Below are 16,370 nucleotides of genomic sequence, written 5' to 3'. Positions count from 1 at the left end.
GGAGACGAGGCGACTGGCCAAGGCGGACGCGAGCGGACGGCGCGTGCCATCCGCGGCCACGCAAACCTAGCCCAGATTTGGGCCGGGTTTGCGTCGTCCCGGACGCCGCGGCCGTCCGCTTTTGCGGTGCGTCCTCGCGCTGGGCCGCGTTTTTGTCCGGCTCGACCCAAACGGACGCGCGGGCGCGGTTTGGGTCGCGCGGTTGGAGATGCCCTCAGGAAAGGGAAAATCAGCACTCAAAATGGTCAATCCGATGGGGACCCAAAAGGCACATGGCAAGATGTCTTTATCTTTGCAAGTCATTGTCTCCAAGAAACTGGTGCTAAATTATAGAATAAGTGGTAAAGGATCAGGTGACTTCCCCTTGGATCTATCTACATGAGCTTTTCAGGAGCATGCCAAACTATATTTTTTTCTGGGAACTGCACTGCTACACAATACATGTCAGGAATAGAAATATGAACTTGGGCGGAGTTACAACATTCCCAGGAATAGTAAGGACATTCCTACCTATAAGTTGCTTATCAGTATTTGATGTGAAATATTACAAGTGTAAACATGGTAGGATCAGCTCACTGGTCACTAACCTCACTTAAAATGATATCATGAAATGAACTCATACATACAATGTAGAAATATTTTATCATTGCAAACAGTGACATCATTAGTAGTAACAACGTGGAACCAAAACATCATAAGTAGTAAGTACACAGGATATGACCGAAACAAGTTCAGTCCCAGTCACACAAGGCAACAAGGTTGAAGAGTCACCAAAGGCATGGGTATTCCACAGAACAAAGTGTTGACATGCATACCGAAATGTAGCAACTACTCCTTACTAAAGAAGTCTATCATATGGCGTAATTATCAGAACGTGGAATAGCTTTGAACTACACTTGATCTATGTGCTTTAATTCCACTTCACAAAACTAGGATGAGCTGCAGAAACATATATAGAACAGGCCAGAGCCTAAGGTTCAGGTGCTCCTATCTTCAGAACTCGACAGTGCCCAGCTTTCTCGATTCTGGCCTGCTACCGTAGTTATCGCAACTGTTGCCGAGCCTCCTAGCAGGAGCCGAACTCAAGAGCTCGATGCCCTGCTTCCCCATCTGCTGTACCTCCTGCGGAGAGAGTATCTTTATGCACGATACGCTGTTCACAAATTCCCTGCAGATTACAAGATCCATAATTGTAAGAATAAAGATGAAATCATAAAGAAAAAAAGCACATAAACAGTCTGAGAAAGCTTCTTAGGAACTTGTCGACTAGAACTTACTGCCACGGGTCATCACCAACTAGAAGGACATCATCCTCTCTGTCAACAAATACAAGCTGCCAGCCTGATCTCACAGGGTCCTCCAACTGGCTCTCAAGGCCAAATAGGCACCCTACCTCACTACGAAGTTCATGATAGCTGCTAAATCTAGTGATGTCAAGCAACCTTCCAAAGGCTCCAGATTTGTAAACCTATATAGGACAAGGTTTGTCAATTCAAAATGCTTTCAGAGAAAATAATACTATGAAGTGAAGCAACTTTATAGATTAATTTCATCAAGTGGACATGCCAATTCGCTCACCTTCACGAAAGTAGCAGGCGGTCGATTTACGTTATCAGAATTTTCCGAAAATGGCACATATTCTGATTCATCTAAGCAGCCCGAACTAGTTAATGCTTCATTCAAGGGAAAATCACTTTGAGAAGGGCTCAGGAAATTGCAGGTAGAATATGGAATCGTGCTTGAACCATTTTCATCCTGAAGGCTTGCATTGCAACCATTGTCATCCTGCATGCTTGGAATGCCACCTTCCATCAAAAGTGACTGAGAGTCTATATTAACACCAAACAAGAGGTGATTTTGATGATCAGAACTCCCATCTTGATCCACCAAACACTCTCTTCCAGGCAATGGTGCTAATGAAGAGCTTTGTGGTATACTAGAAGGGGCTGAATCGAACTGTTCAAGGTGCGATGAATTGGCATGAGACCGGGAAGGGATCACAGACTCCACCGCAATCCGCTTAGATGACCATGGGTCAGAGACAGGTGAAGGGGTGGCTCTTGGCACACCTTGGAGGTTCGAACCGGCTTCTGAAGGAAATGGTCTCAACGTGTCCTGCATGGACGAGATATCCGATGGAGAAATAGAGCTTATATTTGTGTCCTGAAAGTTTTGCTGCGGTGAGAATTCTGAAACTGGCTGCAATGTGGAAGGAGGAGATTGAGTGTTACAGGAAAACTGAGAGAAGACCGACAATGCATTTGGTCCCGAATGAAAGTCAGACGAGTGCTTCTGTTCTTGCATTTGTTGATGCTGTGGTGTTTGCACACACTGTGATGACTGATGCTGCTGGTGTGATTCTTGCTGCTGCTGCTGCTGCGGCGGCAGAGGATTCTGCCCATTAAATGATTGGCAGCGCTGAAGCTGTTGCTGGAGGTACTCAGACTGATTATGGCCTTGGATTGCACTATCATTCATGTGTTGGTGGTGCATCTGCTGATACTGAGGCTGTACTTGTTGCAGAATCTGACTAGATAGAAGAGCAGATCTACCAGCAATGTTCTGAGGCTGCTGGAACTGCAATAATGTCGGCGATACTTGCTTCGTCATGTTCTGAAAACCTGCTGCTGATATTGCTTGGTACATGTCAGGTTGCAGGCCAAGTAGGGAAGTATCCACCCTTGGCTGCATCCAAGGACTTGCACCAAGTCCACCAAAGTTGAATGATTGGAAACCTGGGTTTGCACCAAAATCGTCATTTGTACCATATAAGGAAGGCAATCCTGTTGGCCACGGACGCTTCAGTCGCATAGGAAAAGGAGATGAATACATTGGGTAAGTTGTCAGAGGCTCAATCTCCCAGAGAGACACCCTTGGTTGCCTCTCTCCAGCAGTTGACTCATCCCATCCAACCTGCATTCAAGAAAAAGAAAAATTGCATGCTCAGGCATAAAGCAAGAGGCAGATACATCATAATATGTAAAGACATGCTATCAACTGGAAATTGGACTAGCCGCAATTTTTTAATAGAAATATTAGCATGCAAGCAAATATCTACATTCACAAATGAACAAATAGATAATTGTTATTTCAAGATCTACCTTTACAGAACGCCAGTGTGAGTTTTGCCAACGAACAGGATCAAGGTCGCTTATTCCTGTAATTGTTCCCATGTATCTACAAGAGCACATGAGCGATTTAGACCACTTATATCATATACTACTGAAAATGCAGCTCATGACAGTATCTCAGGAAAACAGCTAGGTAGATATATACATGCAGCAGCAGACATAAGTTCAGGAGGCCCAGTGCAGAAAAATAAGTTAAGGGAGCTAAGTGAGAAAGAGGTGATAGTTTAGGAAGAATGATTTCTCTACAAAGATAACAGAGAAAGAAATAACAAAAGAACCTTATGCAAAAGCCTTCAATTCACTTGTCGAAATCAAGATAAGGAAAGAGTACTATGCGATGACCACACAACAACATTATAAAAGATAAACACATGTTTGACATACCGCCTAACACTGGATTCTTCTGTCTCAAAAAGCATTCGGAAACGCATGCCCACAGATATGCGAGTATGGTAAACTGCTTTTACATATTTAGCCAATGGTATAACAAACTCCGTAGGGCTTGCTCTGCAAAACACGTTGGCAGATCTGAGTATCTGAGAGAAAAAATATCAGATATATATAAGGACTTGTTCTACCTTGGATTATAGAAAGTAGTGAAGCGGCTATTTGTAGATGCAGCATGAGCAGCTGCAGCGAGAAGACCAATATGCATGCTGTCACTAGACAATACTGATGATGGCATGACAGTTTGTGGCCTATTTGCTCGACGAATTCCTAGAAGCAGCTGATTGTTGTCATTCCTGATCAATCAAGGACATAAAGGACATTATCAGAAAAACTCTGATGTGAACAATAAGGTTAAGATGGCGAGCATGGAACGACTGTTCTGAAGAACAGAAATTGGAAACGCAGATATATACCAAATAAAGAGAACAGAGTCTCCAGCGACCAGTCTCTTCGCACTTATAAAGACGCTCCAACCTGTCGTTAGAAGATGCCGCTTTGGTTGACCTGCGCCAGCAATTTGATTTGCAAGTTATTTTACATCATGTACTGGGTTTTGAAACTTATATGAATTGCATGGAACAAGGCTGTACAAAATTAGAGCATATACAGGGCTATATGCACTATCGCTACTGAAAGATCACACAAATAAGAACCAATAAAAGCAGCTGGAAAATAACTAACCTCGAAAAATATGGCGAAATTTCCACTCATTGCCATGAAGATCTTTAGCCACCAACTCCTGTACTGGAGGCTGCTGAGTGAAATCCTACAGAAATATCAAGGAATGTTTAATAATAATAATTCAGTCTAGTTGATCTAAAATAATAACATATCGGTTCAAACGAGGCAGCAGAAAAATGCTGATCAGCAGCACATACCAATGGAGGAAACACCTTCTCCGCTGCTCGGCGGGGAACAGAGAATCCACCATGTGTACTTGTGTCGCTTGCAGTTAACGTTTTGCAAAAATAATTTGTTGGCTGTTTGCTTGCACAGCCCAATTCAGCAGGTAGAAATGGGTCCTTCAGTTCTTGCTGCAATGAAAAGCAAGTACAGTATAAGTTTGTTACAAACAGAAGTATACAGATACAAGGATGTAGGTAGGAAATCCTGTTTTACCGGGCTGAGTGGCTGTAGCGTCATCTGTGCATAGACCTCATCTGTCTCTGCATCAGCCTGAAGCGAAAACAGCAAAGTTTATGAGACACAAAGCTAATGCCAGTATTTACTTGGCTTCGAAACAGATGCGGTATCGCTCCAAACTTACGTGCATGGTCGCATTATGCAGTTGGCATATAAGCTGCGGAGGCAGGTTAGGATAGTTGGGGATCTGGGACTCCATCTCCTTATTTGTTGATGCAGACACCTATGGTAAAAAATTACTATGTAAATCCATTGGTGTCTAACAAAGAAATGCTGCACGATATGGAATTCAAGAGGAAAGTTGTGAAAATGGAAAAAAAATTAAGCGAGATCCATTTGCAACCTTTATTGATATTTAGAGATATTTTACAGAACATTTCAGTCTATTCCTTTGGTATTGAGAGAAAGGAGAGTAACCTGCTCACTATGACCTTGAGGAAAATACAGCACCCGACTACCAACCGCAGGCAACGAAACAAGCGGTCCGGCGCAAGCATGCCACAGCTCTGAATTTAGGCACTTGTGTTCTTCTGACACTGAAAAGGAAAACTATCTCAGCAGAAGGTATGCCAAGTATATATATATGTAGAGTTGAATTAACAACAATAGCTCTAGGTAGCATCTTTCACACATGTCCAAGTTCACAAAATGATTCCTGCATATTACAAGCAATACTATTTCCACACTTCTCACAGAATAAAATGACTTGTCGCAAGAAAATATGCACTAAAAGATAACAGTACCAATTTGTTCATAAACATTAACTGAAAACAATTCCATCATGGGTACATTAACAAAGCAGTTCCGTTGTCAAGAAGCATAAAACACCAAAAAAGAAGAAAAAATTGATAGGTTGCATAAGCCACATTGAATTGATTCGGGCCACATGATTACACAGATTTAAAGCAAGAGCAGCAAGCCAGCCTAACTACAAACTTAATCCATCAATGGAACCAAGAGTAGAGTATTAATGAGCCAAATAAGGTACTACTACAAACTGTCAACGGAAATGCCAAGATAAGGTGCTACTGTACCTTCAGGCGACGCCGGCTGATCCGGAAGGCCGCCGCCGCCACCACCGGCCGACGGCGAGAGGTTCATGCTTGACGAGCTAGAAGGCAATACAGTAAACGGAGAAGGAAGGCAGCAGATTTTTTTTGTGAAAGAAATCTTCCTTTCTTTTCTCTACACCAAATCACGAGCGCTTCCAAACAGCATCACCATCGCTTTCTCCTCCCCCAAACTGGCCAAACCTCCCGCCTTGCCTCCGCCGCCGCACGAAGGCGCAATCTTTTTTCGATCCAGGAGTCAGAAATTTCCGAGCCTCTCGATCCAAGAAGCCCAGCTCTGTCTCAGGGAAGCGGAAGCCGCGGTCTCCAGAAGCAGCCGGCGGCGGCGGCGGGAATGCGCCGCCTTCGCAGCTCGGGGAGCTAGAAAGCCAAGAAACGAGCCGGAGCCTTCTCGGTTGCGAGAAGGCAGATCTCGCCGGCACGAGACCGGAAGCGGTAGCTCCCAGCTCCGGAAGACACGCGGCTGCTCGGGAGCAGATCCACCCGCCGCCGCCGCCGGAGGGGAGCGGAGCAAGCTACTGTAGCTACTAGCTAGCGCTGCCTGCTTGTCGCTGGTGGCTTCCTGCTTGCCCGTGGCACTGTGCTCGTACTGGTAGTGGTGGGAGAGAGATAGAACTGCACTTGTTCTCAGTGGTGGCTTGCTTCGCTTCTTCCTGCTTCGGCTTCTGCGCCCTGCGCTGCTGCTCCTATGCAGTTCTTGGGGTTTTAACCCCACGACCACGAGCGCTGCTCTCTCTCCTCTCTCCACTTTTTTCTCTGTGCAACGTGCATGGTTGAGGTAAGTTTCTTCTACATTTCTTTTCCACTGCAACCCGTGTAACTTATGCAAGTATTCAAGTATGTACACGAGTGAAAAAGTTGCCGCCGCTTGGTTCTTCACATCTCATGGATTAATGGTACTGTATTAGTACTGTACTAACTAATACTCTAATTATTACTATATTATAGTACTATATTGTTATTAAAATAATTGTCTTTTTAACTGTTAGATGAGTTTTCTGGATTTGAACTTTGACTAATATCAGACAGATTTGCAAGTGACCAAATCAAATTATGGTCGATGAACAAGCGTCAACATGTTTTCTATATGGCTGCTATGCAAATGGTTGACACCGTTTCCTACTCGTGCATGCTCGATCCATATACTCCTATAAGATAATCCATGGAAATGACCAATGGTCAGGTGTGGAATCGAAACGTGTTGGGATGAAAAAGTATCGATTTCTTTTCTTCTATGTACTGTGTATTTGCGGTCGTGGTCAGCTAGTGGGCCTTTTTTCCGTCTCATGTAGATCCCCCATGATACTGCCTTTTTGACCAATGTTTATTCACCATCATTACATCCTGTGTTTTTTCTCTCCGTCTTGTATTTCAGCTGTACCGTGCGGTCAAACCAGCGTACATGTACGTGTTGATATGTTTATTGCTCGGCGCACATGCGGCTAGACATGTACCTGGAGGTAGTGTGTCTAGACTTGATTTAATTTAAGTTTTTTCTTGCATGGACACAGTGACGTTGTACTGGACCACTGCTGGCCTAACTCTACTAAGACATGGTTTTTTTTTGGAGCAACCGGCAGGAGCACTGCCTCTTCATTAAGCAAGGGGGAAAAAACACAACAAACTGTACAGGGAGGCATATGTTTAGATTAAGGTGGTAACATAGAAAAACCCACCCTAAAGAAATAAAAACTAATCAGGCTCGGGCGGAAAGGCCTGTCCGGAGGTGGTAAAAGCGCGTTGACGTTGTGTAATGTCCTCCCTAGCAAGATCCGCAACCTCCGGGTATGTGAGTCGAAGGCCGGTGAAGATACGACGGTTCCTTTCCTTCCATGCGTTCCATACAACGTAAAGGAAACGCCCGCTGATACGTCTTTGCTCATTGCGAGGCTTGCCGGTAAGCATGTCGTCCCACCAATCTGAAATGGAGATGAAGGAGGATCTGGTGTCGGCGGAAACATCATTATCCCAGGATTTGGCCATGTTCCAGAGGGCCACAGTGAACGGGCAGTCCTTGCAAAGATGCACAGCCGTCTCGGGCGCTCGTCGACAGAGCGGGCAGACAGGGTCATGGGTCCAACCTCGGATGGCTAACATGTCGGCGGTAAGTAATTTCCCGTGTAGCACAAGCCAGGCAAACAATTTGCACTTTGGCTCTGCATGCGCCGACCAAATCTTTTGCGCAGCGAAGCTGGGATGGGAACCGAGGAATTGTGCCTTATAAGCCGAACTGGCGCTGTAATTCCCGTCGGTGGTCAAAAGCCAGGATATGGAGTCCGGTCGCGAGGGGTCAAGGAAGATGGTCTGAACAATGTCCCAAATCTCCAAATATTGCGTTAGCTGTGTAGGGGAGTTAATCCTTGCGACGGAACGTATCCAGTTGTTGTCGCTTATCTCCTTTGCGACAGAACGGTTTTTCCTTGTGGCGATGGCGAAAAGGTCAGGGGCCCATGCGGCGAGAGGTCCGCGAGTACACCAATTATCGTGCCAGAAGGAAGCTGTTTCACCGTCACCGATGTCAATCCTTGTAGAGGCCCTGAATAGGGACATATCCTTTTCATCACAGGGAAGTTGGGAGCCTGCCCATGGGCGCTCCGGCTCAGTCCAGTTCAGCCAGGGCCATCGAAGTCGAAGAGCGCGCCCCGTTCTCTCGAGATCAGGCATTCCAAGGCCACCGAGCCCTTTAGGCTTGCAGACGGTCTTCCAGTTAACCAGCGCTTTTCCTTTTGCCGCGTGCTCAGCGTCATCCCCAGCCCAAATGAAGTTCCTGGCAATCCTATTAATCTTGTCCCGAGCCCATTTAGACAAAGGTATGGCGGTGGCATGATAGATCCCGGTCGCCATGAGAACCGACTTGGCGAGAGTTACCCTTCCAGGTCGTGCCAGATTCTTGCCCATCCATCCCGGCAGCTTTCCAGCAATCTTGTCGATAAGGGGTTGGAGGTCAATCTTCCGAAGACGGCGGAAATGAAGAGGAAGGCCGAGGTACCTCCCAGGAAAGGTTCCAATCCTTGCGGGAAGATCAGCGAGAATGTCAGTGAGATCAATCCCCTCACAACGTACCGGAAAGACCTCGGTCTTGCTCATATTGGTGATGAGGCCACTCGCTTTGCCAAAGCAGTCAAGGATGGAGGAAATGGCCTGGAGTTCTTCCTTGAGTGGATTCACGAAGATGCCAGCGTCATCAGCGTACAGCGAGATACGACATCTAGTAGTCCGCGAGCGAATGGGGCTCAAAATGCCGTGTAGGGTCGCTTTGGCCAGAATGCGTTGTAGAGGATCAATGGCGAGGATGAAGAGCATAGGGGACAAAGGGTCGCCCTGGCGTAGACCCCTCCTATGGCTGAAAGGGCGGCCGGTGTCTCCGTTTAGGAGCACACGAGACGTGGCCGAAGCAAGAGAGAGAGAGATCCAGTCTCTCCAAATCTGCCCAAAGCCCAGTGCCGTGAGAACTTCGAGGAGGTAGGCCCATCCGACTGTGTCAAAAGCCTTTGAGATGTCCAGCTTGAGGAAAAGGCATGGCGTTTTGGAGGAATAAAGCTCCTTGATGAGGTTCTGGACGTGTAGAAAATTATCATGAATGCTTCTTTTCTTCACGAAAGCGCTCTGGCACTTGGAAACGATGTCGGGGAGAACGGGCGCGAGTCGGTTGGCCAGGAGCTTGGAGAAGATCTTCGAAAGGCTATGTATGAGACTGATGGGACGATAGTCCCCCACAGAAGACGCGTCAGTCTTTTTGGGGATGAGGACGATGTTGGCCGAATTAACAAGGCCCGCACACCCCTCACGTAAGTGAGACATGTGAATGATTGCGGCCACGACGTCCACTTTAATGATGTCCCAGCACGACTTGAAGAACGCACCAATGAAGCCATCCGGGCCTGGAGCCTTAACGGAGGGTAAGGAGAAAACCGCGTCCCTAATTTCCTGATCGCTGAAGGGCTCGTTGAGGTCAGATAAATCGTGGGGGTTGTAGTCTAGACTCGCCCAATCCAGACCGCAGAGTCTGGTAGCCTTAGAGCCAAGGAGGCCCTTGAAGTGATCTAGGAGAACGTCCGCTTTGTCATCGTTTGTGATAGCGGTGCCCGTAGCCGTGGACAGAGACTGAATATGGACCTTCCTTCTACGTCCGTTTGCCCTAGCATGAAAAAGCTTTGTATTAGCGTCCCCCAGCTTGATCCAAGTGAGCCTGGACCTCTGTCGGATCTTGACTTTCTGGATGGAGAGGAGACCAAGGTAGGAACTCTTTATCTGACGACGCATGTCCCGTTCCTCATCGGAAAGAGGCCGCTGCTCCTCGGCATGGTCAAAACGTAAGATGATCTCCTTAGCAGTTGCGATTTGCAAACCGAGGTCCCCAATGTTAAGCCTGTGCCATTTCCGAAGGGCCTTGGCAGTGCGCGATAGTTTGATGTGAACGCGGCGGATGGGGTCGATGGCCAAGATGGTCCTGTTCCAGGCCTCAGCAACAGTCTCCTTGAACCCCTGAATACGGAGCCAAAATTCTTCAAATTTGAAGGAAGGCTTTCTGGCGCAGGCAATAGACCCTTGCAGGAAAAGGGGGGCGTGGTCCGAGCAGGCCGAGGTGATCGCCTGGAGGTAGGCATCGGGGAAAAGGTCGTCCCACCCATCAGTGTAGAAAACGTGGTCAATCTTGGTGAGCACAGGGTCTTGCTGAGCGTTGGACCAAGTGAACCGTCTTCCATTCATCCTCATGTCTTTGAGAAGGAGGAAGTCTCTTGCGGCCCGGAACTTTCCAATGAGGCGCCGGTTGATGTTGAGGTTGTTCTTGTCCGAAGCCTTGGAATTAAGTTGAAGTCCCCTAACAACAGCCAAGCATCAAGCATCAGAGGTTTTAGCTCCCGAAGCTCATCAATGAATAGCAGTTTATCGCTTTCTCCCTGCGGCCCGTAAACGCACGTGATCGACCAAGCGGAACCGTCAGAGAGAGCCGTAACGGAAGCCGACACGGAGTTCTCCGTGATGTGGACGTTTGAAAGCGAGAAATGGGCATCAGATACCGCAAGAAGTATCCCTCCGGATGTGCCAATGGACGGACGGTAGGCAAAGTTGGCGGTGAAGTTGTGACCTAACATGGCGGAGATGAGCGGGGCGTCGATTACAGCCAGTTTTGTTTCTTGTAGACAGACGATGGAGGCGTGTGTGTCACGAAGCAGGTCTCGGACGGCGTCGCGGCGGGCAATACTGTTGAGACCGCGGGGGTTCCAGTTGAGGATGTTGGCGTTTTTGCACGACATTATGAAAAATCGAAGGTCACGTGGGTGTAGGTGCGATGATCGTAGGCGAAAGTCGAGGCTTGCATAGGAGCATCGGAGGTAGCAGTCGAGTTCAACCGGCGCCAAACAGATGGCTTACAAATTGACAGAGTCTTGGAATTTAACGGGCCGACGCAGCGGCAGCTAGTGGAGGCGGTACAGGTCCTCAATCGGGGCAGCTGCCCAACGGATCTAGTAGAGACGGTGTCTCTAAACATCAGGGACGACGGACACGGTGGTGGTTGCCTGAGCAACCGACCCAGGCGCAACAGCCTCAGGCCCCTTCTTCTTCTTCTTCTTCAGGTTCTTCACGTGCTTCACCAGGGCTTCGAGGGCCTTGATCGCGGAGGAGGCCAGAGGAGCCTGGTGGAACACCTGCTGGTAGGCTTCCCAGGTAACAGCATCGAAGGAGGCCGAAGGAGGGAGGATGCCGATGGCCCTGGCGATCAGCTCCTGCACCGCGACGGAGCCGTCGGAGACGATGCGGTTCTTCCTCTTGATTGCAAGACGTCCACTGCGCCTAGGAGAGGCCAGAGGCTTGTCGCGGATCCTCTTCTTGTTGGACGGTGGCGTGGCTGCGAGCGGCGGCTGTAATGGGAGACATGGTTCGGGGGCATGGAAATCTCACAAAAAAGTAGTTTAATAACCACATAAAACAGAAAAATCCATGTGTTAAAAGAAGCACCTAAAATGGAAGGATCTTGGACGCAGGCACGGAGATAGAGGAGGACGAGAATTAGCTTAAGCTACCCCCGAGCTGACATTTTAACACATGTTAGTTTTGTGGATAGCATTTTAAGGGAAATTTTGTGAATAGCATTTGAAGCCTCATGCATGAGGTTTAAGTTCTTTTCTCATATTTCAACATAAAAAAGGCCACAGCGTATTTGAAGCATATTTTTACAGTGAGACTGATGTACTGCCACTAAGATGATCAATTTGACTCGTGTCTTCCTCTCTAGAATTTACCTCTTGCAATTTAAAAAATATTACGTGACACGGCGTATTTGAAGCACATTTTTACCATGATTATAAAAAATATTTTTTAGTGGTTTTGTTGAGGATTTGAGTATATCTAGGAGTTTTTTTTAGGCATGCATTCCTAACACTTTGTCCTTCATTGAAACCCTTCTAAATATATGGTTTCCCCATGACCCAATCATAAGAAAAAGATGCGTAAAAATTGCATACACCATCTTCTTTCCTGTTTTGCTTTAGGGTGGAGGGATGGGTGTCCGACCACCCTTCTACAATTGCATGGAACTAAAACATGTTCATATATATCCTCCATGAATATAATTAGTTCCCAATAACTTCTCATTAACACCTAAAGCCACTTAGGGGCAAAGATGTTTTTTTCAAAGACCTTGTTTGACTTGATAACTTTGATCTTTATAAGTTTTCTAGGGAGCTCGGACAACTAGCCCGTGTCTTCATTCCTTGTTGGACTCGATATCCTTGATCTTGTTAAAATTGATTGCTAGTGTAACCTAGACATTTATGATTGTTCACCTAGTCTCATTTTAGAGAATATTTTTTATCCGCACATCCCTATTATAAATTAATTGACTATAATGTGTAGTCGCCTATCCACTCCCTCTAGTCAACATCTTTGATCATTCAAATTATTTTATGGAGCAACTAATATCACTTAATGGATGAAATATGACCTTGTGGGATGTGGCTTGGCTCGTGGGTACAATGGTACAAGTAATGTGTTGATATATGACCCTTCATTTTCGTCACCGAATCATCACGGTGGTTCATCTATGACGATCATATGAAGAAATTGAGATCATCAAAAGTTGGCCGTCAGTAATGAAGTATACCGATGTTTTTTTGTGAAATCGGCCGTCAGTAATGAACTATAGTTAATTACGACGATCCTAGATCGTCATAACCTCTATGACGATCTAAAATCTTCAAAGGAAGGTGCTCCCAACATCTACAAAATTTTGCCCCAATCATCTCCTAATTTTTGTGTGAAGGAAATAATCTCATAAACATTTATCAACCACATTTACAGATTCCTCCCCCTTAGGAAGAAGTTGTAGGTTATTAACTTTTTATCCCAATGAGAAGCAATTCGGTGACCACATGGATAGTCATACATGTTTGTGTTTAACTTTGATTCAAGCCTTATGTTCATGTCTTAGCGTGTTTTCCTAGTAGAACGCGGATTTTTTTGGTGTACAAAAGGGATTTCAGATTTTTGGTTTGATAATTTTGGCTAAAGTGTAAGGGTACATTACCCCTATGTGTGGTTTTGGTAATTAATGAAATTCTATATGGACTAATGTGTGTAAGGGTACAATGCCCCTAAGGATGGTTTTGGTAATTAATGACAATCCTTATGGACTAATGTTTTAACTGAGTTTATATGTAGGAATACTCCCTGGGTATTTCTTATATTCCATGTGAGTGTGGATGCCATGAAGATAAAGATATACCTTGGGTATTGGCATCGTAATCTTGAGTGTTTGGTTTCTAGAGAAGTATTCAAGATATGGCTATCCCTCCCCTCCCCCCATTATGCCCATAGTAAGAAAATCATTCTCTTTATATCGTTTTGTGATATATGAGCTTCAATGACGAGTATTGGTTATGTCGTTGCCTAATCGACGGTACCTCGGAGGAGGGATCCTCACGAGGGGGAGAAGAAGTAGGGGCCATAGGGCGGAGTGCTCTCGGGACGGTGGTACGCGATTTACCCAGCTTCGGAACACCTGCACGATGACAGGGCCTACTGCTGCTTGTCTGGAATTATCTGGGCGCTTCCGCGTTGTTACAATGAGTTGTGGTTGTGCCTCTAGGGCTCCCAGGATCCGGCTTATATAGGCGCACGGATCTAGGGTTTACATGGAGAGTCCTAGCCGGAATACAAGTTGCCTAACTACGGTACAATGTCTTGCCGTGTACGTCAAGGATCCGCCTCCCTCCAAATACGTGCTGGATCCGGATACTTCATGGGCTGTCACGGATCCGGCCTCCTTCGTAGGTCGGTTGAGATCCGGCTTCTCGTTCCCCGGGCTGGACTTCATCCTTCATGATCTACAAGAATCGGGCCGCCCGATGGGCCACATGCCTCACCACCAACTATGGGCCACCCGGGCTTGCCGGATCTAGGCCATGCCGTTGATATACCCATAAAGTATACCCACAACAGTAGCCCCCGAAGTTCTCCGAGATTCATCATTCCTCCGACTTCATTCAGCTCGGACCCGAAGAGAATCTTGAAGAGCTTCAAAACTTTTACTTGATTCCGGGTTCATTCACTCGGAAGTCCTTTATCTTCAGATCACGTATAACAATGGAAACTCCGCTTTTCCCGCGCACAACCTCCTTATTTCCCGCGCTAAATTTTCGCAGATGCAAATCTTTAGCCGGAATTTTCGGAAGTGCATGGTTAAGTTACCTCCACGTCGTTTTACCGCACTTGACCTAAAACACGTGTCGTCCATCCAACGGTGTGACCGTTTCGTTTCCACCGTCGGATCCGAATCCCGAATCTCCGCGTGTAGCCTATAAATACCCCGCGGCTCGGTAATTCTTCATTCTTTCACCTCTCCTCACCACTTCATCTTCCTCCTCGCGCCGCGCCGCCCGACAGATCTTGACTCCGGCGAACCTTGCCACGGTGAACTCCGTGCGCCGCCAGTCCAAGCCTCTCCTCGCGCCAAGACCGCTTCGGTTGAACGGGAAATCCTCCCCGCCGCCGATTCGTGGTCACGCGAGGTGATTTCCTGCAAGTCCGGTGACCTCGACTTCACCGGAGCTCCGTCGAGCCACCGCGCCATTAACGGTACGTGCGCCGGCCTTGTAGAAGACAAACGTAGTGTAGATCCGGGTACTCAAATAATTTGCATGGGCGCAACCGGAAGCATGCCACTTGATTCATCGCACTGCACTGGTAGCTCTCCGAGTAGCCCGGATCCCAATCCATTAGAACCAATATGTCCGGATCCCATAGCATACCTGCCACCATATGTTTCCGACATTAGGTTAGCTCAACCGTTTTCCGCATCTTCCAGCACCGCTCCAGGCCGGATCCCCTCCCTCAAAGAGCTTCAAGAAGAACTCGAGGGACAAGCTAGGATGGCAGCCAAAGTACAGGAGGCGGAAAACAAGAGGGCGTCCAAGGCCCGGATCCGTGAAGGAGAGCGGGGTCAGTGGTGGCCCTGCGAAACTACTGATGTGGAGCTTAGAGAGCTCCAGAACGAGGGTATGATCTCCACTCATTGGAGCTTCACACGCGATTCCATCGTCCCCAAACCCGAAGCCGGAGAAATCGTCATGACTAAGGCTTGGGTGGAACGCGGACTATCACTCCCTTGTTCAGAGTTTTTCCTCTCCATCCTCAACACATACGGGCTCCAGCCCCACAACATCTGCCCAAACTCATACCTTCTCCTTTCCAACTTCGTAACTCTTTGCGAAGGGCACCTTGGGATCCGACCAGATGTCAAATTATGGCAGTTCTTCTTCCGGGTGAAGAAGGAAACGAAAGATAAAGCAATGGTGAATTGTGGGAGTATGACGTTCATGCTCCGACCTAGCCGCATGTATCCTCCTCACGATTCGCACGAATCCGTCCGGTACTGGAACGCCGAATGGTTCTATGAAAAGAACGCCTCAGTTCCGGACATCCACGATGGCTTGCCCAAGTTCATCAACGAGCCTCCGGAAGAGCTCGCAAGCTGGAGCTTTGTTCCCTCGCTCGCCCAAACCCCTATCTTGGAGAAGGCAGCGCGGAGAATCTCCTGGCTAGTCCATGACGGACTGACCGGAGCCCAGCTCACTCTCAGCTGGTTTTCCCGGAGGATCCAGCCCCTGCGCTACAACGCACGCCTGATGTGCGCTTATACTGGGGCGGACGATCTCCTCCGAGTCACTCGCCACGATCTTCCGGCCGACTCCCTCAAGAGAAGGTTCAAGACGTTGGTGAAGATTCCTAGGGGCCAACAGGTCCCGGAACTGATCAAGGATATCTACACAAACGACCAGTGTCCTCCGGTAAGCTCTGTTCTTTTCATTGCTTCAAACTTCACAAGTTTTTGGATGTTAACTCTGTCTTTATTTCATATTCCTCCCAGCTCAACACTTTGGCGGAGGAAAACTTCCGCACCATTCTTCGTGTCCCTGTCAGCGGCGACGCGGCGGAGGAGGTTCCGGAAGACGAGGAGGAGGAAGAGGAACAGGCACCCCGCAAGGCGGCCCCTCGACTGTTGTGGGTATACTTTATGGGTATATCAACGGCATGGCCTAGATCCGGCAAGCCCGGGTGGCCCATAGTTGGTGGT

The 16,370-nt window shown here is 47.5% G+C and overlaps 2 protein-coding genes across 2 annotated transcripts; both read right to left on the bottom strand.

Annotated features, from left to right (window-relative positions):
- Positions 1-630: 630 nt before the first annotated feature.
- Positions 631-6,526, bottom strand: LOC127321389 (auxin response factor 6). Its single transcript, XM_051350424.2, has 13 exons — positions 5,759-6,526; positions 5,142-5,260; positions 4,849-4,947; positions 4,701-4,757; positions 4,460-4,615; positions 4,263-4,347; positions 3,995-4,085; positions 3,710-3,874; positions 3,516-3,638; positions 3,102-3,177; positions 1,579-2,913; positions 1,278-1,468; positions 631-1,168 (listed from the first exon to the last, which is right to left on the bottom strand). The coding sequence occupies exons 1-13, from the start codon at positions 5,823-5,825 to the stop codon at positions 994-996; spliced, it is 2,739 nt and encodes a 912-aa protein (XP_051206384.1). The 5' UTR covers positions 5,826-6,526; the 3' UTR covers positions 631-993.
- Positions 6,527-7,486: 960 nt separating this feature from the next.
- LOC139832378 (uncharacterized) lies at positions 7,487-11,052 on the bottom strand. Its single transcript, XM_071822119.1, has 2 exons — positions 10,715-11,052; positions 7,487-10,616 (listed from the first exon to the last, which is right to left on the bottom strand). Exons 1-2 carry the CDS (start codon positions 11,050-11,052, stop codon positions 7,487-7,489), a joined length of 3,468 nt encoding a protein of 1,155 aa, XP_071678220.1.
- Positions 11,053-16,370: the final 5,318 nt, after the last annotated feature.

Source organism: Lolium perenne, chromosome 6 (genome assembly GCF_019359855.2).
Source record: "Lolium perenne isolate Kyuss_39 chromosome 6, Kyuss_2.0, whole genome shotgun sequence".
In the NCBI taxonomy this organism is placed as follows: Eukaryota; Viridiplantae; Streptophyta; class Magnoliopsida; order Poales; family Poaceae; genus Lolium; species Lolium perenne.
Note: the sequence above shows the minus strand (reverse complement) of the source record. Positions and strands in the feature narration are given on the sequence as shown.